This window comes from Phocoena phocoena, chromosome 11 (genome assembly GCF_963924675.1).
Source record: "Phocoena phocoena chromosome 11, mPhoPho1.1, whole genome shotgun sequence".
NCBI classification, from domain to species: Eukaryota; Metazoa; Chordata; class Mammalia; order Artiodactyla; family Phocoenidae; genus Phocoena; species Phocoena phocoena.
Genome location: NC_089229.1, coordinates 9,877,578 through 9,898,481, shown reverse-complemented (window position 1 = coordinate 9,898,481; position 20,904 = coordinate 9,877,578). Strand labels below are relative to the sequence as shown.

Sequence of the window (20,904 nt, the reverse complement as noted above, 5' to 3'; positions counted from 1 at the left end):
ACGCGGGAGGTTGGAGGATGCAGGGTAGGAGGATGAGAGAATGCCTGCAGTTAGACAGCCAGAAGGACTTACCTGGGAGCCTGGCCATCTCTGACTGGCCCTAGTTAAGAGAGGGAGACTGAGGCATCCGAAAGCTGGATCGAGAATTTATTGAATATAAAATCTCCGGCTCTGCCTTCAAGCTGATCCTCTGAAGTTGCATCAGGTACAGGAACCACAGCACATGAACCACCATGACGGTGTCCAATCACCGCAGAGCCCCTCACCTGAAAGGACCCAGTCCCAACCCCTCAGCGTGAGGTACAGTCAGGCCCCACCGTATCCCACACCCCATGTACCCACACATACATCCTGATTCCTATAGATTCCAGAACACACCAGATGCTTCCACACCTCTCTGCCTTTGCACGTGCTGTTCTTCCTGCCTGAAATGCCCTTCCTCCTTCTCTGCTCTGAGAATTCCTGCTGTTCCCCAGTCCAGCCTCCACGCCACCTCCCCTAGGAAGCCCTCCTGCTGCCCTCACCTACTCATTCGCTCATCCAGCACCGGGCACAAGTTTGGTCTTGTTAAGTAGGCTTGGGAGTCAGGCCAACCTGGGCTCAACGGCACATGGAGCTTCATGACCTTGAGCAAATTTCCTATTTAACCTGTCTATAAAATGAGGACCCTCACTGTCGCTCGCCTCACAGGTGCAGATCAAGTGAGGTGGATGTACAAGAAATGCACAGCTCATAGTCGGTGCTCAATAAACGTGACCATCCCTTCTCGGTCCTCCCTTCAACGCTGTGCAGAGCCGCACAGCACGTATCCCATTCCATGCCCCGCTTGCTCATTACCCTGCTGTGTCCTCACAGGGCGGCAACCAGGACTGATGTTCCATGGAATGAGTCTTTGGTGTGTGAATGGGTGGGGGAACTCAAGCAATCTGAACGCTGGGTCAGCGGCCATGTGTGCCTGGTACCTATCATACCTTTCCATGAATTGAAAGTGGGAGGATGCAGGTGAGGCAAATGGCCTGTGGGCTCTTCACCTGACCAGAGGCCTGGCCTGGTGGCTGCCCTGGGAGTGTGGGGTACAGGGGAAGGAGGAGGGGCAGCAAGAAGGGGGAGATGGAGACAAGGGTGTCTTTAGACCTAGAGCATCTTTTCCCATGGGATCAAACCCAATGTTAGGTCCCTGGGCACCAGTTTAAGGAAAGAATGGGGGCCCAGGAGCAGTGAGTTCAGGGAAAGAGGAGGAGGAGGCCTGGTGGCTGTGACACAGGGGTTGAGAGGAAGCATCTGGTGATGGTCCCCTTGCTAGGCCTGGGGCTGCAGACTGCAGCCCCCATTGCTCATCTCCTGTAAGGAGAGCCCTGTGGAGGCTGAGGGTGGACTGGAAGGAAGTGGGGAGAGGCAGAAAGGACAGCTCCAGGCAGGGAGAGCTTCATGGACCCCAGAAAAAAGAGTATCTTCTCTACCATCCACCCCTGTGTGACTCTGGGCAGCTCACCTGTCCTCTTTGGGCCTCAGTTTCCTCATATGTAAAGTGGGGAGGACAGTATCCACTTTAAGGGGGTGTTCTGAGGATGATTTTTTTTTAATTTATTTATTTTTGGCTGTGTTGGGTCTTCGTTGCTGTGCGCAGGCTTTCTCTAGTTGCGGCGAGCGGGGGGCTACTCATCGTTGCAGTGCGCTGGCTTCTCATTGCGGTGGCTTCTCTTGTTGCGGAGCACGGGCTCTAGAGCACAGGCTCAGTAGTTGTGGCACATGGGCTCAGTAGTTGTGGCTCGTGGGCTCTAGAGCGCAGACTCAGTAGTTGTGGCGCACAGGCTTAGTTGCTCCACGGCATGTGGGATCTTCCCGGACCAGGGCTCGAACCCGTGTCCCCTGCAATGGCAGGCGGATTCTTAACCACTGAGCCACCAGGGAAGCCCTCTGAGGATGATTAAAGACTAAAGGAAGAATTTTGTTTAAGTAGCTTCTAGCCGTGTGCGGGGCAGGGGTGGGGAGGGGGGGCGGGGAGGCAGGGAGACAGGTGTGCAGAGGCTGCACGGGTGTGGGTGGTAGACTTGGGTGTCAGAACCTGGGTGACCCTGGGCAAGTTGCTTATCCTCATTGGACCTCAGAGGCCTCATCTGTAATGGGACAGTCTGGACTGGGGCCCCAAAGGGCAAATAGACTTTGTCATCACCTAACGCAGAAGCCCCCCGGATGGAGGGCAGAGAACAAGCATCTCTTGAGCGACTGTCATCAGCCAGCACTGCTCTAGACCTTCACGAGCATTGGCTCATTTAATCCTCACAAGAACTCTATGACACCGCACTTGTTACCAATGGGGAAACTGAGGCATGTGGCATGGCCCAGGTGGCCAGGAAAAACTCTCTGCAAGGGGAGACTTGCTCTGAAGTTTGATGGGAAATGACAGTAGAATCCTTCATCCATCTGTACATTTTGCCAAAGCTTCCTGCCTATTCTCCATTCTCCCATTTGACCCTCATAACAACTCGCTGAGTTTCACAGGTAAGAAACCTGGAGGAAAAAAAAAAAACAACAAAGTAACCTGGAGAGAGGAAGACCCTTTCCTGGGGTCACTGAGGGAGTAAGCAAGTATCTGAGCCATGATTTGAACCTGCTCCTAGTTTCTGGGGAAAGGTCATCCCAGGCCAGCAGAGCACCCACTAACTGGCTCACTCTGGCAGCCCAGCCAGGCCTCCCTGGTCCCACAGGGGCCCGGAGAGCTTGTGCAGAGGGCTGGGAGGGCTGGAGGCGAAGGGGACTTGGGCCAGGCAGGTGGGACAGCTGCGGGGGGCGGGGGGGGAGGGAAAAGTCCACCTCAAAATGCCAGAGCCGAAAGAGAAAAACAAATACCGTATGTAACACATATATATGGAATCTAAAAAAAAAGTTTCTGAAGAACCTAGGGGCAAGATGGGAATAAAGTAGAGAATGGACTTGTGGGCACAGAGAGGGGGAAGGGTAAGCTGGGATGAAGTGAGAGAGTGACATGGACATATATACACTACCAAATGTAAAATAGCTAGTGGGAAGCAGCCGCATAGCACAGGGAGATCAGCCTGGTGCTTTGTGACCACCTAGGGGGGTGGGATAGGGAGGGTGGGAGGGAGATGCAAGAGGGAGGGGATACGGGGTTATATGTGTACATATAGCTGATTCACTTTGTTATACAGCAGAAACTAACACACCATTGTAAAGCAATAATACTCCAATAAAGATGTTAAAAAAATAAATTAAAATTAAAAAAACAAAATGCCAGAGCCACAGGGTCCAGAGAGCTCCTTAAAGTCAGACAAGCCCATTCTACAGATGGGGCAAACTGAGACAGCTCAGCTGCTTACATTAGAAATCACACCAGGACACAGCTGGCCTGCCTCAGAGCTCTAAAGTCCCAGCAGCCCGGAAGGGTGAGGACCGGAGGTGGGGAAAGGGGAATTGGGGGTCCAGAGGACCCATCCTAGCAAGCTGGGCCCTGGGGACAGAGGACTGTAGGGGTCTCTCCCGCCCTCCACTCCCACCCTCGCCCACCCCCCAGCACTCAGTAGTCACCAGGGTGGAATATTTTAGCACCTATAGAAAAACCGCCACAGACGGCCGTGGCAGCTGTTGCTAAGGAGACGCTCCCAAAATAGCCCCCCTCCGCCAACCTTTCCCGCTGCTGCTCCTGCTGTGGGGAGGGGAAGAGGCCAGGCGGAGAGGGGGTGGCACACGAGCCCTGGCCTCAGGTTCACCCACCCACCCTTGCCCCTGGTGCCCACACTGGCCAAAGACCCAGGCAAGCTAAAGACCTGGGCAGCCACAGGTCTGCAGATGGGGCAAGAGTGAGCTGAAGCATGTCTGTGGCCGAGGCCACAGTCCTTAGCTAGGGGAAGGTCAGCCAGATGAGGGGAGATGGGAGAGGAAAGAGTTCCTGCACCCAGGACCCCCAGCACACTCCCACTCATGCACAATCACAGACCTCACAGTTTTACACATCCACTTGTGCACACAAGTACAAACTCACAAATGTCCACCTAAATATGCGTATACAGCATAAAAGACACAAATAGACACATGGGCAAACACATATGCCACAAATACACAACATACACCTGCAAGCACATACCACACAGCCATAAATACACACATTTACATACACACACTCAAATACACATCCCAAGTACACCCCCCCCAACATATGCATGACGGGCACATGTGTACACACACACACACACACACACACACACACATACACAGACACCGATGTATATATAGCCTCACAGCACGCGAATACATAACTGTCCAAACATGCCCAGCATGTGGCATTCAAAGGGCACTGAGTAGTGTGTCCTGGGCTCTGTCCACGGAATGTGTTCTGGGACCTTCTATGATCCAGCCAGAGGGTGGAAAATTAGGAGGATGGGTGGAGGGTGGTCTCTGTGAACGCCTCTAACTGGGTGGTCTGGGGACCAAAGGGTCTCTGGTGCCTGTGGGAGATCTGCCCTGAGCCCATTCCTTAGGAAGCAGAAAATGGGGGCAGGGAACTCTCACCTACCGACTGGAAACCTCCCAGCATGGAGAGTTCGGAGCCCCAGGTTCACTGTGCAGCTGGTTGTCACCGAGGATGCATTTGGGGCTGGGGTTATGATGAGGACCAGAAGGCATTAGGTTAGCGATGGTGGTGGTCCCTGACACGTGCAAAGCCCTTTACAGTTTATAAGTCACTTTTACACTCGTTGTTTCACATACTCAGTAACAACTACTCTGAGATATTGGTGGTATTGTCCCCATCCCTGAGACCCAGACAGGAGAGGGGACTTGAAGACCACAGAGCACTAGCAGAGCTGGAACCAGACCCCAAGGAGATGCCAGCACACAGCCCTATGCGCCTCCCACTTAACTGCGAGACACAAGCTGGAAAGCAGGCCACCAGGGTGCAGAGCTCGGCTTTGCCCCTGATTTGCCCTATGGTACTGGGGAGTAGCCAAGCCCTCCATCTCCCCACCTGGAAAGCCGAGAGTGAATCCCTAGGGGTGTATGCAAACAGCAGTTTATGGCCACAGTCAGGGCTGGGAGTGGAGTTTCCCAGATGCCCTCGGGATGCCAGCGCAAGGACAAAGGGCGCGGAGTCGCTCCCCTCCGCACTTGGCCAGCCGCCCTCTCGCTCCAGCCTCGCTCCGTGGCTCCGGTTCAGCAATCCGGGCTCCGGGTCTTCGGTGGCGCCTCGTCATTCCGGAGACTCGGCTAGCGGCTCGCGGTTGCCTTGGGAACCTCGCCCCGGCCCTTGCGCGAGGTGCGCGATTCTCCGCGCAGGGCGCTGAGCCTGCGCCGGACGCTGGGAGATTGGCCTTTGGAGTCTCTGAAAGACGGCTGTCGCCAGTGGCGACGTGTCGCCAGGGCATCGCGGACAGGGTTGGTTTCTTTTTCTTTTTCTTTTAATTGAGGTGTAACTAACAAACAGTAATACACCTTAAGAGTACAGCTCAGTGAGTTTTTACGTAGGTATAAAACTCATGTAATCACCACTCGGATCTAGATACAGAACACTTCCAGCGCCCAAGAAGGCTTCCTCGGACCGAGAGGTTACAAATAATTGTCTCTTCTGCGCTTCTCCTGGAATAAACCGGCGAGGGAGTGATTGCCTTCTGAGGACACGGAATTTCCGTGTTTTTTCCCGGCTCTGCTTTGCCTCGTTGGGCCTCAGTGTCCTGTAAAGGGGAGCAAGCGACTGGCATTTGTTGCGTGGTTTACTCCTTGCAAAGCGCTTTAGAAACCTAACTTTGACCCTGATAGCTACCCTCTGAAGTCAGTACTTGGTTTACCCTCAAGTTACCGATGAGAACACTATGACCTGGAGAGGTTAAATAAATTGCGCGAATTCGGACAACTGGTACGTGGTGGAGCTTGAGCCTCGAACAAAGGTCTCTCTAACCTTGACGTTCATCCTTCTCCCCTCTCCTATTTTTTTTTTTCCTTTCTAGTTTTGGCTGCGCAGCACCGGGAGGCTCCGACCAGGGAGCGGTATCATACATATCTCTGCGCCTTTGCGCATGTAGTTCCTTCTGCTTGGGACTCTGCTCTCTTCCCCCAGGCTCTGTCCTTGAGACAGGCTCCTACTCATCCTTCAATGCCCGGCTCTGGCATCCTCTGAAGCCTTCCTAACTGCAGTTCTCCCTCATGACTCCCCCCAGCCCAGGGTAATTGCTCTCTCCTCGGCGCCATATCCAGTGCATGCACAGGCACCCGCCTCCCACGGTGCCCCAAGGGCTCCTTAAGTCTGCACCTACAATCAACCTGCAAGGCGCCTGGCACACAGTTGGTCTTCAATAAATGTGCTTGGGACTGAAAGTGGAAGAGAGGTTTTGGAAACTTGGTTTCCCGCCGGGTAAAAATGGGGCACATACTAGGCCCTGCCGTGTGTCACTCAGAACGTATTGAGCAGGAGTGGGGAGGGGGAAGCTTCCAGAACACCTGAGGCGGAACCACAGGAAGGTTGCCCTCAGCCCACCCCCATTCTATCAGGGAATAGATTCGTCCACGCCTCTTGCGGGGGCGGGGTGGGGCGGGCGCTGGACCTCGGGCTCGGGGCTGCCTGGGAAGAGTTCATTCCTCCCACGGGGGGAGCGTCCACTTGCTGCCGAGACCAGAGAAAGCCATAGCGGCCCCCAGGAACCCGAAGGGAGTCCCGGGAGCCCGGGCCAATAGCTCCCACCTCCTTCCAGGGCCCTGCCCGGCCAGAAGCAGCTGATTAAGTGGTGGGGTGTCCTCAGGATCGTGATTTTCACTTTATATCCACACTTTCCTTCCCCACAGAACTTGAGGCAGTTAGCAGGATATTCAAAAGAGCCGTGAAATATAACAAAGGGCTAGGACCAGGTAGGAAAAAAAGACTATACATACATTTTTTCTTCCTATAATTGAGCAACTCTCCCGTTCACTCTCCCATAAATCTGACTTTGAACATACAGTTTGCTTTCTTAATGAGGGAAAAAGAATCCTTGCCCTTTGAACTGAAGGAAACTCCCCCCTTGGCCTCCCCTCAATTGCATTCCTACAGCAGACAAATTTCGAGTGTCAGGAAAGTGAGGCTGAGTAGTGAGGGACTTGCCGGGAACCACCCAGCGTCCGGGAAAGACAGGTCCGACAGTGCAGGTGGCCAGAGCTCCAGCCTGCTAGAGCCAGGGGAATGAAATGAGTGGGGATTCCCCCCCCCGACCCCGCCCCCCCCCCCCCCCCCCCCCCCCCCGCGCTCTTCGTTGGGAGCTTTGAAAAACGCTCCACCTTGAAGATGGAGTAGGTGTGAAAAAGGCGGGGCTCATTACTAAGGACAGAGTGGTAGAACCTTGGGGAGAGGAGGTCTATGTGACCCGTGGGAGCAAGAGACAAGTTTGAGCCTCAGATTCCTTCTCTGCAAAATTGGGGTGATGAGTTTTCTGTCCTGAGACATAGGGAGTATCAGTTTCATAGGGAGACTGGGAAGACTAGATGTAAGGAGGACCGAATAACAAGTCAGCAATACCTCTCTCTTCATTATCCCCATCAACAGATGGGAAAGCTGAGGCCCAAGGAGGAGACAAGGCAGGCTCAAGGCCACCGTGGCAGGCCCAGGACAAGATCTTGAGTTCTTCCCCCTCCACCACCATGGGGGTCACTCCTCAGACCTCCCCTGGCCTGGGCCAGTTCCCCTCTGTGGTCCCCCTGGAGAAATAGAGGGAAGAGGATTCTAGCCTTGTTCCATCCCCTGCTGGCAGTAGGGGCTGCTTCTCAAGAGGACAGATGTTTTACCAAATGGCAAATGCACGTGCTTTTCCCTGGCTTGGGGAGGAGGTGGGCGCTGAGAATGAGATGCCAGCTGGTTGGGCAGAGAGAACTGTAGCCACACCTGAGGGATTTAAATAGCCACCGCCTTCTCTGGGCACTGACTGGAGGGGAGGTATCTGGGCAAGGCTGGGGTGGGGGGTGAGCAGGGAACATAGCGGTCCATTCAGAACCTGTCACAGCCCTGGGATGAGTGCCTGGCTCTTCCTCCCAGAAGAACTGTGACCACGCATCTCACTTCCCTGGGCCTCGATAGGCTTCTCCTGCAAAGTGAGGATTTAAAGCCTGCTTCTGAGGGTGACTTTTGAGGCTGAATGGAGAGAACCTGTCTAACGTGCCTGACTCATGCTTGGCACCCAGTAGATGCCCAATACTTGATGGCTGTCTCGGCCAGGGCAGGAGTCCCCACTGCAGCATCCGTGACAAATGGCACCCACCCCCCTGCTCACCTGCCTCACATGACAGGGAGCTCATCACCTCCCGTGACAACCCACAGTGTAATGTCATGATTTAATTGCATGAACCCTGAAGTCAGACTGTGTGGTGGAATCCAGGCTCCACTATTTAGTTTCTGTGTGACCTTAAGCAAATTACTTAAGCTCTCCATGCCTCAGTTTCCCCAGGGCAGAATGGGGATAATAACAGCGCCTCCCTCTTAGTTTTGCTTAGATCAGTGCTTCTCACACTTTCGTGTACACACAAATCACTCAGGGGTCTTGTTTAACCACAGATTCTGATTCAGTTGGTCTGGGGTGGGGCCCAGGATTCTGCATTCCCAGCAGGCAATACAGACGCTGCTGGTCCTTGGACCACATTTTGAGTCTCAAAAGACTGCCTTGCCCTGGGAGTCATGGTGAGGGGGCCATGGAAGGGTCACAAGTAGAGGAGTGACAGACTTCATCATGGCAAAGCCTCTCTGGCTGTCTGTGATGGGGAGGGGGGCCACAGAAAGGAAGCCAGTAATTTAGGGAGAGATGAAAGTCCTGAGCGGGAGAAGGGGCTACAGGGGTCAAAAGGGCGGCGGTGATAAGGGCCCTTAACACATGCGGTCCACTACTACAGATGCAGAGACCAAGGCCCAGAGAGGGTGTCTGACCTGCTCAGGTCAGGCAGCCCTGACAGGACTCCTGCCCACAGTTGGTCTTTCACCCTTCACCCCTCCCAACTTGCTGGCCAACATTCCCCAGCCCTCTGGAGTCTCTTCTGGCCTGTGCTCCTGTTTAACATTTTGTCACACCAAGAAGAGGGAGACACTAGGGAGGACCCTGGTTCTCCCTGAGAGACCTGACCTCTTCCATGCTCACAGTGATCCCGTTTTACAGATGAAAAAACTGAGGCCAAGAGAGAGGAAGTCTCTCAGCACCCAGGCTGGAACCAAGGTCAGCCTGACTTCCAACCAGAGAGTCTTTGGTTACCATTGTCCAACAGGTCAGGTTAGGACAAATTAACAGGTGAGAGGGTGGGGAACCCAGCTCCAGCTCTTCTTTCCACCGGAGGAGTTCCAACCCCAGGCTGATGATGGCAGTAGCAGTGGGTCACCATTTATGGGGGGCTTCCAACCTGCTGAGCTCATGCCAAGCAGTGGCACGCAGGACACCACTTCACCCCAGCACGGGTCTTCTTAGCCCTGTGTACAGATGAGGGAACCGAGGCAGAGAGAGGGACTCAGTGGCTTGCCCACGGTCACGTGCGGTAGCACCCCAGGTTCCGAGCAGAGGAGGCAGAGTCCCGGACTCCCGGCGGACCCTTCTCCGGGTATGGGGGGTGGGGCGGGCGGGACGTGGCAGGCACCTCGCAGACGCACAGCGGCCCGGGCGGCGGGTGGCGGGCCCAGGCCGCGGGAGGCTGGCCCAGGCCGGAAGCCCCCCAGCCCGCGGAGCCGCCCCGCCCCGGGAGCCGCGGCGCTGGGCTGGGCCGGGAGGCGGGATCTCGGGATCTCGGGCGGCGGCGCTTCCTGGCTCCCTGGCACGGCGGCAGGCTCGGCCACGTCACCGCCCCGCCAAGAGCGCGCTGGCGGAGCGGCTGCGCCCGGGCGGGAGCGCGGAGCTCGGGGACGCAGGCAGGGGCGCGGGACCCAGAGGCCGGAGCCGGGGACGTGGCAGCCACCTCGCCCGCCAGAAAGTTTCCCAGGAGTTGGCTGAGAGCGGGCCGGACCATGAACGTGTTTCGTATCCTGGGCGACCTGAGCCACCTCCTGGCCATGATCTTGCTACTGGGGAAGATCTGGCGCTCCAAGTGCTGCACGGGTGAGGGGCGCTCCGGGCGGGAGGTGGGGCCCCGGGGGCGGAGGGCCAGCCGCACGCCCCTGCTGCAGGGCTTACGGGGAGCCTCCTGAATGTCTGTTGAGGGTGGGCACTTCGGCTTGGGGGTGCTTGAAACTGTTTTTGCGTAGCTCAGATTCCAAAGAAAACTTAAAATTGTACCATATCACAGAAAAAGGACCCGCGGAAGTTACGGAGGGAAGATGGGCTTGCGCCTCCATTGACCGACCCCCTCTCTGCCCTGCTTGGCATTGCCGCTGCTAGTTGGAAGAGGAGGGGGATAAGGACGAGGTGACACCCCCTTTGCTGCCCAGGAGCAGCGTCCCTTGGGGCCCACTGTTCTATCTGCCCCCACCCAGGGTGGGGACCGGGGCGCGGGGGAGAAGGAGGTGCACACACAGGAAGCGGCTCCAGACCCTCAAGGTCTTCTCTTTTCCTGCCCCCACCACTCTCCCCTCCCCTTCCCGGACTTCCCCCCCTCCCCCCAAGTTGGGCCCTCTTTCCTCCCCAGCCTGTGCCTCAGGCGGCTATGATGTGGCAGGAGGGGCACCAGCCAGGCCCAGGTGGGCATGGAGCCGCCCATGAGCAGAAGCCCAGGGAGGGCGGGAGGGGGTCCCCCTTTTGCCCAGCAGTCTGGCCGCCCTGCTAGGGGGTTGGAGAAGTTTCAGGGCTGGACTGGTGGTGGCCAAACAGACCCCGTGTATTAAGAGGCGGCTGAGCTGCCTGCAGCCATCTCTGTCCACTGGTGTCCTGGAGGCGCCTGCCCTGTGCTTGGCACTGGGGTGAAGGGATGCAGAGACGTGCCCAGGCTCCTTGTGGGCGCCAAGGAGGCAGAGTGGACCCCTGAAGGCTTCATGGAGGGAGCAGCTCTGTGCTGGGTCCTGGAAGACAGGCAGGGTGTCACCCAGGAAGGGTGTGTCGTGTCACAGAGGGCAGGGCATGTCCCAGGAATGGTGAGCAGCCCAATTTCGGGGTGGTCCGGGAGGGAGATGAGTCCAGGGGGGTGGGTGGTCATATGTGAAAGGGCCTTGTCTGTCAAGTAGGGAGTTGGGACTGGGAGCCAAGAAAAGTTGGGGAGCAGGGGAGGGGCTCGGAGGGGACCCTGGAAGCTGTGTGGAGAGGCTGAGAGAGGAAGCAGAGAGCGTCGTGGAGGCTGCTGGCCCAGGGGGCTTGGTGGGGGGGAGAGGTGGGTGCCGGTGTGAGGGTCACTGCAGAGGGAGTGATTCCAGACCTGGAGGCCATTCGGGTTTGGGGTCTCCAGGGAAATGGGCACTCACGGGCCCTCAGGTTCCCACTCAGGGGAAGTGGGCCAGGAGCCCTGAGAGCGGCTCCAGTGAGAGGAAGAATCTAGGTTGGACCTGTCCCTGCCACTGGAGGGCCCTGGACGGGGTGAGCAGCCGTGACCAGGAGGGGGCTCTGTTCCCCATCCCACTCTGCCAGGCATTGTACCGGGCACCTGGGATATATCCGGGCAACAGGCAGAGATCCTGGCCTGGTGGAGCTGAATCTATCAGTGGGAGACCGCCAACCAGCTACAGTGGTAGCAACCGAGTAAATGATACGGTTTGTCAGGGAAGCGAAGTGCTATTGGAAAAGGAAAGGGCGGGTGAGCAGTGGGGCCTGTGTGTGTGCGGAGAGGAATCAGCACAGGCCTGGTTGAGAACGGAGGGGGTGAGGTTCCTGGATGCCAGCCCGTCAGCCCCGAGGAGCAGGGCCTGGTGTGACACCCCTGTGACCCAGCCCCGAAGGCAGGAGACTGGAGCTTCATTCTTGCTCTGCCACGGGCTCACTGTGTAACCTTGGGCCTCAGTTTTCCCATCTGTCAAATGGCAGGAGGTCTGTACTTGGCCAGTGGGCTCCCTGAGGGACTCTGGCCAGGTACTGGCTCCTGTTCTCCTCTGTGTCCTGGGGTCTCCATGCGCAGCTTGCTTTGGTGGAAATTATTCACTGCTTTCAAAACAGTGTGAAAAAAACATTGTGCTCAAGATCTCCAGGGCTCCCAAAGAGCTAAGGAAAATGTGAGTGAAGCCCAGGGGCCTGGCAGGCTGGGGATGGAAAGAGGGGAGGAGTGGGGAAAGGCCGAGTGAGGGGGTAGCCAAGCATCCCCACTAGAGCCGCCTGGACCCTCCTGAATGGGGCTGAGGACCCCCCTGGCCAGACCTCAGTGAGGGCTCAGGGATATGGCATAACGAAAGGCATAGCTCCGAGCTGGATCAGTATTGCCTCCTGGACTCCGACCCCCTCCCCCAGGGGGCTCCTTCACCCACAGCCAGCCCCACTGCCAGACCCCCAGGGAGGCACTCGGGTTCTCACTGAATCCTATTTAGTCCTCACGTCAGTCCTGCCCCATTTTACAGTTGAGGCTCAGGGTTGCCATGCTGGCAGGAAAGCTGGCAGGTGGACCCAGCCCTCTCCAGGATATTAGGGGCTTCAGTGGTGTTCATCCTCAGTCGTTAGGATTGTCCCCTCTCCCCAAAATGTCCCTCACCAGAGGAATAATTAGAAAAGGCACAGATCAGGCATACAAAGGAATCAAACCCTGAATCCCGGTAATGTCACTTCTTGGTGTCAAACTCCCCAGTAGATCCATCATAGTTAGAATAAAATCCAGGGGTGAGGGGACAAAGGTGAGAGAGGCTCAAGGATGGCTCTTGGTTTTCTACCTTGAGCACAAAGGGGATGATGGTGGCAGAAGGACAGAAGACAGGAGAAGGAGGGGGTTCAAGGGGAGATGGTGGATTTAGTCACACAGGAATATATAGGTCAGAGATCCAAGGAGAGTCTGGAGCCAGAGGGTCCCTTGTGTGTCGGATGGGATGGCAAAGGGACAGAGGGAGAAGAGAGGTAGCCCTCTGAGGATTAGGTGTTGAGGAGGACAGGAGTGGCCAGAGGCGGTGAGAAACCGGCAGTGTGGACAGCCACAGAAACCTGGAGAAAGGTGTGGTTGGGATAGACGGAGCGCTCAGCTGGCTCTTGAGGAGTTGGGTGGGTGAGATAGAGTTGACGTTTGGATGCAGTAACGTGGGCGTCGGGGACCATGGGAGTGGTTTGGTGAAGTATCCAGACTGCTGTGGGCTTAATGGGGCAAGAGAAATGGGAGGCAGGGCAACTGCTTGCTTTTACCCAGGAACCACCTCCACGATGTATCAAAAGTGGGCAAAAGTTGACTAAGGAGCATGATGGCTAAATGTAGCCTCGATTCCTGGATTAGATCCTGGAACAGAAAAAGGGCATCAGTGGGAAAACGTGAAAAGTCTGGAGTTCAGTCAATAGTGCTATACCAATGTCAGTTTCTTAGTTTTGGCAAATGTTCCATGATTGTGTACGGTGTTACCATTAGGGGAAGCTGGGTGAAGGGTAGGACTCTCTGTACTGTCTTTACAACTCTTTACAACTCTTCTGTAAATCTAAAATTGTTTCAAAATAAAAAGTTTAAAGTTTTTATTTAAAAAACTTTAAATAAAAGTTTAAAGCAGATGAGGAAATAGCATGGAAAGTACAAACCCAGTTTTGTCAACTTGATGCGTCCAAATGTGTCATATGTGTGCACATATGTGTTGTGTGTATGTGTGCACCAACAAAGATCTGGAAGATCGCACACTCAGACTTCGGGATTCAGGTGATTGTTGCTTTTTAATTTACATCTCTATGTATTATCTGGTTTTTGTTTTACAATGAGTAAAAATAGTCATAAGTTTTATAACTAGAAAAAAAGCTTTTTTAATCTTTAAATTTGGAAAAATAAAATAGAATGCTCCCTTGGCCCTGTGCCTTCCTCCACCTGCTGTGGTCTCCCTGGTGAATCAGCACCTTGTAGAGTCTGAGTTGTTCTTCAAAAGATGGAGCTCTGGGGATTGTCAGTGGAACCCTGGGGGTAGAGCAAAGAGGAGCCTTGACACTTACCCCCTGCAAGCCTGACTCTCCCCATTCCCATGCCCTCCCCAGAGCAGGAACCAAGGCAGGCACGCACAGGGGCCCTGGGAACTTGGTGTTCATGTCTTGATTTGGAGACTGGGTGACAGATTACAGCCTAATGAGAGTAAAAGACTCAAGTGACCCAATGGGAAGGGGTGTTTCCTGGCCCTCTGAGGGTGACAGTGTCCTGGACAGGGTGTCATTATGAAGTGGACACTCTGGAGGCCTTTCCAACTCAGGCTCTGGGCTTCTCGAGTGTGTGTGAGCCTGGCCGTCTGTGTTCTTATTGTCTCCTGTCCCCCATCCGGCTACAGGCATCTCCGGGAAGAGCCAGATCCTTTTCGCTCTTGTCTTCACCACCAGGTACCTGGACCTGTTCACCAACTTTATCTCCATCTACAACACAGTAATGAAGGTAAGGGGGATGGGCAGCCATGGTGGGGGGCTGCCAAGCAACCCCCAGACTGTGAGACAGTATACTTGGGGACTCAGGCTGTGGAGCCAGGCAGACCTGGATTTGAATCCTGGCTTTGCTGTTAGCAGCTGTGGGACCTGGGCTTGGGCAAGTCTTCTGGCCTCTGTGGACCTTGGTTTCCTCCTCTACAAAATGAAGAATAGGTGTACTTACCTCAGAGGATTTTGTTGTGAAAGTTAAACGAGGTAATAAATGTAAATACACAATAGCTGTCGTATATTAAAAACTCAATCAAGGTTAGCTATTATAATGGTTAAAAAATAAGCAAAAAATCGGGGCTTCCCTGGTGGCGCAGTGGTTGAGAGTCCGCCTGCCGATGCAGGGGACACGGGTTCGTGCCCCGGTCCGGGAAGATCCCACATGCCACGGAGTGGCTGGGCCTGTGAGCCATGGCCACTGGGCCTGCGTGTCCGGAGCCTGTGCTCCGCAATGGGAGAAGCCACAACAGTGAGAGGCCCGCGTACCGCAAAAAATCAAACATGGTACCCTGAGCTGTCAGAGAACTTATTTGTCCATTTATCTGACAATCATTTATTGAGCACCTACTGTGAGCTAGGTACCTGAAGGAGATATATGCGGCGCCTGTACTCACAGAACCTACATTCTAACCGGGGAGACAGAGAATAAAACAAGTAAGAAAAACTGTTTAGGGATAAGGCTATGCAAATAAGGAAAATAGGACGATGTTTCCTTCAATTATAACGAAAGAAGTTTTAAAAACAGGGTTACATGATAGAGAACGACTAGGGAGCTATTTAGGGAGTGTCATCAGGAAGGGCCTCTCCAAAGAGGTGACGTGTAAGCTGAGATCTGAGTGACACAAGGCTTAAGCTCAGAGGAGGAGCATTCTAAGCAGATGGAATAGCTGATGCAAAGACCCCCAAGACAGGAACAAGCTTGGTGTATTCAAAGGACAGACAGAAGGCAGGCACGCTGGGAGCTCAGCAGGCGAGGGCTACCTGCTGGTGGTAGGGGTGCCGACAGAGGGCTGGGTGAGGGCAGATGATCCAGGTGAACAGTTTGGATTTGGTTTTGCCGTGGGAAGCTGTTGCTTTGAAGCTTGGTCCTGTTTTATAGACAGAGAAACAGCATCTCTCAGCCCTGGGCCATAGCTGTGAGGTTTGGTCGGGATGAGACATTTTCTGAGATTTTAACCAACCATCCAACACAGTTTAGTGGAAGGAGCCCAGGTTTCAGTCAGTAAAGTGGGATGTAACGGTTTGGATGCTGGTAACAGAGACTTGAGTTATTTTAATAAGGTAAGGATTTATTTTTATCTCATTCATAACACAAAATCTGGAAGTGCGTAGTCTAGGGCCGGGATGGCATCTCCTTTTAACTTTCTGCTCTGCCAGCTTTAGTGTAACCAGCACTTGAGCTTGTTACCTGTGCAGTTGCTCAGAAGGGCCCTATGCTTGGTTTAATGCTCTGCTGTTGCCATTTTGAAATACTTATTTTTTAACAAGAAGCCCTGCAAATGATATAGCTAGTCCTGAATGTGATATCTATCCTCAGGTTTGCCTCAGAGTCACAAAATAGGTGCTAGAGCTCCTACCATCACATCACATTCAGGACGGGAAGGAGGAGGAAGGGGAGAAAGAGCAATAGGGTGCCTGTCAGCCAGGTAAACCTTTTTTTTTTTTTTTTTTTTGCGGTACGCGGGCCTCTCACAGGCCCAGCCACTCCGTGGCATGTGGGATCCTCCCGGACCGGGGCACGAACCCGCGTCCCCTGCATCGGCAGGCGGGCTCCCAACCACTGCGCCACCAGGGAAGCCCCGGGTAAACCCTTTTTAAAGAGCTTTCCAGTGACTTCCATCTACATGTCACTGACCATCCTTATCTGCAAAGGAGGCTGGGAAATTAGTTTTTAGTTGGGCACATCGTCTAATAGGAGTCCTGTTTTTAAGGAAAAAAGGCTACATGGGAGGAATCCTACCTATCTTGCAGGGCTATTGTGAAGATGACATGAGATAATCTGTGTAATGTACCTAGCACCCAGAAGATATTTAACTGAAAGTGAGTTCTCTTTCTCTGTGTCAGGGATGTCCCTTTGGGATTCTGGGCATATTGTTCCTGGGATTGGTGGAATGGAGGATGCTGTTACTTGTGCACTGTTGAACTCAGTGTGAACTACAGTCTGAGGTCCTGAAATCGCTGTCTCCTTAAATCCAACACAGAAGTAGCAAACACCACCTGCTTAGTTTATTTCTCTGCCCAAGGGTCTGACCTGGGCAGTCCTGGCAGGGATTGTAAACGCAGCCCTTGCCATGGCTGAATGAGGTCTCGGATCCTCAAAGAGGCCAGTTTCCGAATTTGTGGAATGAAGAAGTGATCTCCATTTCATTGATTCATTCACTCATTCCAGCATTTGTTTTGTGCTGGGCCCTGAGTTAGATTCAGAGGTGGACAGGGCATGGACCCGCTTATGGAATCTCCTCTCCTAGGGGAGACAGACTGGTACACAGACATTTACAGAACATGTGCTCACAAGCAGCAATGAGTATTTTTATATGGGGGTATGGTGACACAGAGCATGTGTGCCTTGTTCTGGTGAGAAAAGACTTTGAGGAAATAACCTCAGTTTTGAAGTGCAAACATTAGTTTTCTAGGCTAGTGTCCTGGACCAGCAGAGCAGTATCACATACGAACTTGCTAGAAACGCAAAATTCTCAGGCTCGCTCAAACCTACTATATCAGAAACTCTGGGGGCAGGGGAAGGGGCAGCCATCTATATGATTTTGATGCACATTCAAGTTTGAGAGCCTCTGGCCTACGTTAGAGGCCAGATCATAAAACCATTATATGCTGGAGGACAGCTACTGTAGTTAGAAAAAGAGCACTTTTCTGAAGGATTCATGGTCAACTGATTCAAGTCTTTGTGGAAGAATGCTCTCAAGTCACTGACGCCGATCCAGGAAGTTGAGGCTTTAGAAGAGCCCTGGGGGCTTACCCTGGTGGCACAGTGGTTAAGAATCCACCTGCCAATGCAGGGGACACGGGTTCGAGCCCTGGTCCGGGAAGATCCCACATACCGCGGAGCAACTAAGCCCGTGCACCACAACTACTAAGCCTGCGCTCTAGAGCCCTCGAGCCACAACTCCTGAAGCCTGCACACCTAGAGCCTGTGCTCCACAACAAGAGAAGCCACCGCGATGAGACGCCCACGCACCGCAACGAGGTGTAAGCCCCCACTCGCCACGATTAGAGAAAGCCCGCACGCAGCAACGAAGACCCAATGCAGCCGAAAATAAATAAATTAAAAATAAATAAATAAATAGCCATGGAATGCCACTAAGTCCCCCGACAAAGACCAATTCTGGTTTTTTTGGCCTAACATTCCACAGTGAGAGGACGCCTGGGCACCTTTGTCTTCATGGTAGCACCATCAGTCCCAGTTAGAAGCATGGAGTTACTTAACAAAAAGGTCATTAGCTTCAGATTCTAGGTTCATTGGCCCAAGAGAAATGTGCAAGCACACTTCGTCTTTTCCACCTTAAGGCAGAACACTAGCCCCTGGGTTTGGTAGGTCCCAACTCAGGGTGGCTTCGAAGCCCAGCAAATAGGTTGGGAAATGACTTTATCGATTCCCATATGTCTCTCTCCCTTTTTAGGTGGTTTTTCTCCTCTGTGCCTATGTCACGGTGTACATGATCTATGGGAAATTCCAGAAAACATTTGACAGTGAGAATGACACATTCCGCCTGGAGTTTCTTCTGGTCCCAGTCATTGGCCTCTCCTTCCTTGAAAACTACAGTTTCACTCCTCTGGAGGTAAGGGAAGGGACCCAGACAGAGTACTAACTCCCAAAGGTAAACACACTCCCTAAAAAGTCCTTACCTCTGGACCCTTGGTAACATCTGGGCTACCTTTCTGCCACAACCATAGCCATTACTCTTGTATTGCTGTAAGTTTAGAAATCGCCAATAAGCTGTGGACAGTGCTCCTCTTGAAAATGGGCACATCTAAATAGTCGTGCTCATAAACAAAGCAGGCATCACAGCACCACTTAATACTAAGACCCTCTGGCCAACTGGTGATTAGTGGAAATTAGAGCACAGTCCAGACCCAGATTTCAGCTCAGGTCTGGCCTCTGACCCAAGAATCTTTGGGGCAACAAGCGTCTGAGGAGATTCTGATGCTGGTGTTCATCGCTTCCATTTTGAGAAACCACAGCCTCAATTAAATCAAGTTTGTATGGCAGAATTCTGCAACAATTAAAAATTATGTTCTATAGCAACGTTCATGCTTGTGAAAAAAGCAGTACGCTTGAATCTCTTAAAAAATATTTTTTATGTACAAAGAAAGGGGTGGAATGATACACTGATGAAAATAATTAAAAATTTCAAGAACATGATTCTGGGAGTTCCCTGGTGGACTAATGGTTAGGATTCTGGCTTTCACTGCCGTGGCCCGGGTTCAGTCCCCGATTGGGGAGTTCTGAGGTTCTGCAAGCCACGTGGAGCGGCAAATAAGTAAGACCTGAATAAATGGTGAACTAGTTCATCTTAAAAAAATTCTCTTTTGCTTCACTGTATTCTCTCCAATAAACATCATTTTAGTAACTAAATTCTAAAGATGGCCCCCTTCTTGACCAGCCTCCTTTGGCTACTTCTCTCTTTGGCTCAGATCCTCTGGACTTTCTCTATCTACCTGGAATCAGTGGCCATCCTGCCCCAGCTCTTCATGATCAGCAAGACTGGAGAGGCTGAGACCATTACTACTCATTACCTGTTCTTTCTTGGGCTATACCGGGCCCTCTACTTGGCTAACTGGATCAGGCGGTACCAGACTGAGAATTTCTATGACCAAATTGCAGTGGTGTCTGGGGTAGTACAAACCATCTTCTACTGTGACTTCTTCTACTTGTATGTGACCAAAGGTAGGTGCTGCGAGAACAGTGTTGCTGGCACTGTCTCCGTTACCAATCCATTCAATGTTTGAGGGGATATGGAAGAGAAGAGAGGCAAGTCTGTGTGCCCCTCATGGTGCTTACATTCTAACATGGGAAGACAAATGTTTTCAGGAAACTGTGCCATGAAAAAATACAGACCAGTAGGATATTTTAGGTACTATGCAGTGTACAGGGAAGACAGCTATGAGATAACATTTGACAAAATACTTGGGTTAGGAAAATATAGGACAAATACATTCCAGAGAGAACAGCTTACGTGTAAGCCCCAAGGCAGGAACCAGCTTGGTATGATAAAGGACAAAAAGGCTAGTACAGTCAACTGTAAACTTAGATATGGCAGGTCAACCAAGATGAATCACCTAGGGCCTCAGTTAGGTCAGGGTAAGGCATTCCCACTGCATTCCAACCACAGACAGCAGCAGCTGGGGTCATCGGAAAACCAGTCCACCAGCCGCTGTGTAGGGTGAAAAGCAGCCAAAGCAGGGAGGTGTTCTGGAGCAGCTGGAATTGGCCAGGAGGTGGTCATCAGTGGAAAGAGACGGGGACATTTCTCGAGAGTGGAGCTGATAGGAACTGTCAGTGCACTGGGTGTGAGGTGTGAAATAAATTGAGGACAACTGCTAGATTCATGGCCTGCCAAGAGGGAGTGGTGGCATCAGTGTCCAAGATGGGGTCAGTGAACCTGTAGTTAAACCTGCAGAGATGTTTGCCCTTGGCTTTAACATCTGAATACGTGCTGTGAAATAGGCATTAGATACTAAGATTATGCACAAAGTTATAAAGGAGTCCTTTCACGATAGATACTAATTGCAGTCATTTTCTTCTAGTCCTTAAAGGAAAGAAGTTAAGTCTTCCAATGCCAATTTGAAGGTCCTCAGAGATGTTCTACACCTTAACATGGACACGAAGCAAACTATTTGAAGTGTTCTCCCGGTGACTTTTACATGACTGAGACCAAATGTTAAAACTGAAGTCAGAAAAATGCTTAGTGTGGCATTCAGCAAAGCGCTGATCATTCTATCTAGAAGACCTTCTCATCAGTATCTCCCTTAAATTATAGAGGTAATTAAAACTTGGGCCAATTACATAAGTACGGTACCCTCACAATGTCAACTGGACCATCATAAAAACCTTAGGTGTTTAACCCATGAATGGATCAAGTCAACTGTTGCTCTCTAAGGGCCTAGTGTGAGACTCATGCTAAGGAACAGCCAATCCCAATCTGGAAATACACCCTGCTGTGTATAAGGCAAAAGCCCCAAATGAAGATCACAGACAGCCCTAAGTATTAGGAGTGTACTGTTGTGATTAATTTTCACTTTCCAGGTTGGAGACCATCAAGTTTAGGGAGTCAAGATACAGAGGTGATATGACAGGTGGGAAATGTTATGAGGAAACGAATACCCCAGGCTTTACCTACTAGGTACTGTCTTGTTGCTCTCAAATTTTCGCACTAAGAACAATTAATCCCACCCCCCCTTTCACATTTTTAGGTGCTAAGGTGTTAGTCAATCAACATGGTCTTGAAGCAAATAAAAACTCTTA

At 52.5% G+C, this 20,904-nt stretch overlaps 1 protein-coding gene across 1 annotated transcript; it reads left to right on the top strand.

Annotated features, from left to right (window-relative positions):
• Positions 1-9,949: 9,949 nt before the first annotated feature.
• KDELR3 (KDEL endoplasmic reticulum protein retention receptor 3) lies at positions 9,950-20,227 on the top strand. Its single transcript, XM_065887536.1, has 5 exons — positions 9,950-10,040; positions 14,285-14,385; positions 18,059-18,217; positions 19,074-19,326; positions 20,187-20,227. The coding sequence occupies exons 1-5, from the start codon at positions 9,950-9,952 to the stop codon at positions 20,225-20,227; spliced, it is 645 nt and encodes a 214-aa protein (XP_065743608.1).
• Positions 20,228-20,904: the final 677 nt, after the last annotated feature.

What these genes read in the sequence shown, in the direction of transcription:
- KDELR3 (XM_065887536.1), top strand. Translation starts at nt 9,950, where the DNA reads ATGAACGTGTTTCGTATCCTGGGCGACCTGAGCCACCTCCTGGCCATG. An exon ending in TCTACAACACAGTAATGAAG is followed by an intron (nt 14,386 to 18,058) that starts GTAAGGGGGATG and finishes CTCCCTTTTTAG; the next exon opens with GTGGTTTTTCTCCTCTGTGC. An exon ending in CTACTTGTATGTGACCAAAG is followed by an intron (nt 19,327 to 20,186) that starts GTAGGTGCTGCG and finishes ATTTTCTTCTAG; the next exon opens with TCCTTAAAGGAAAGAAGTTA.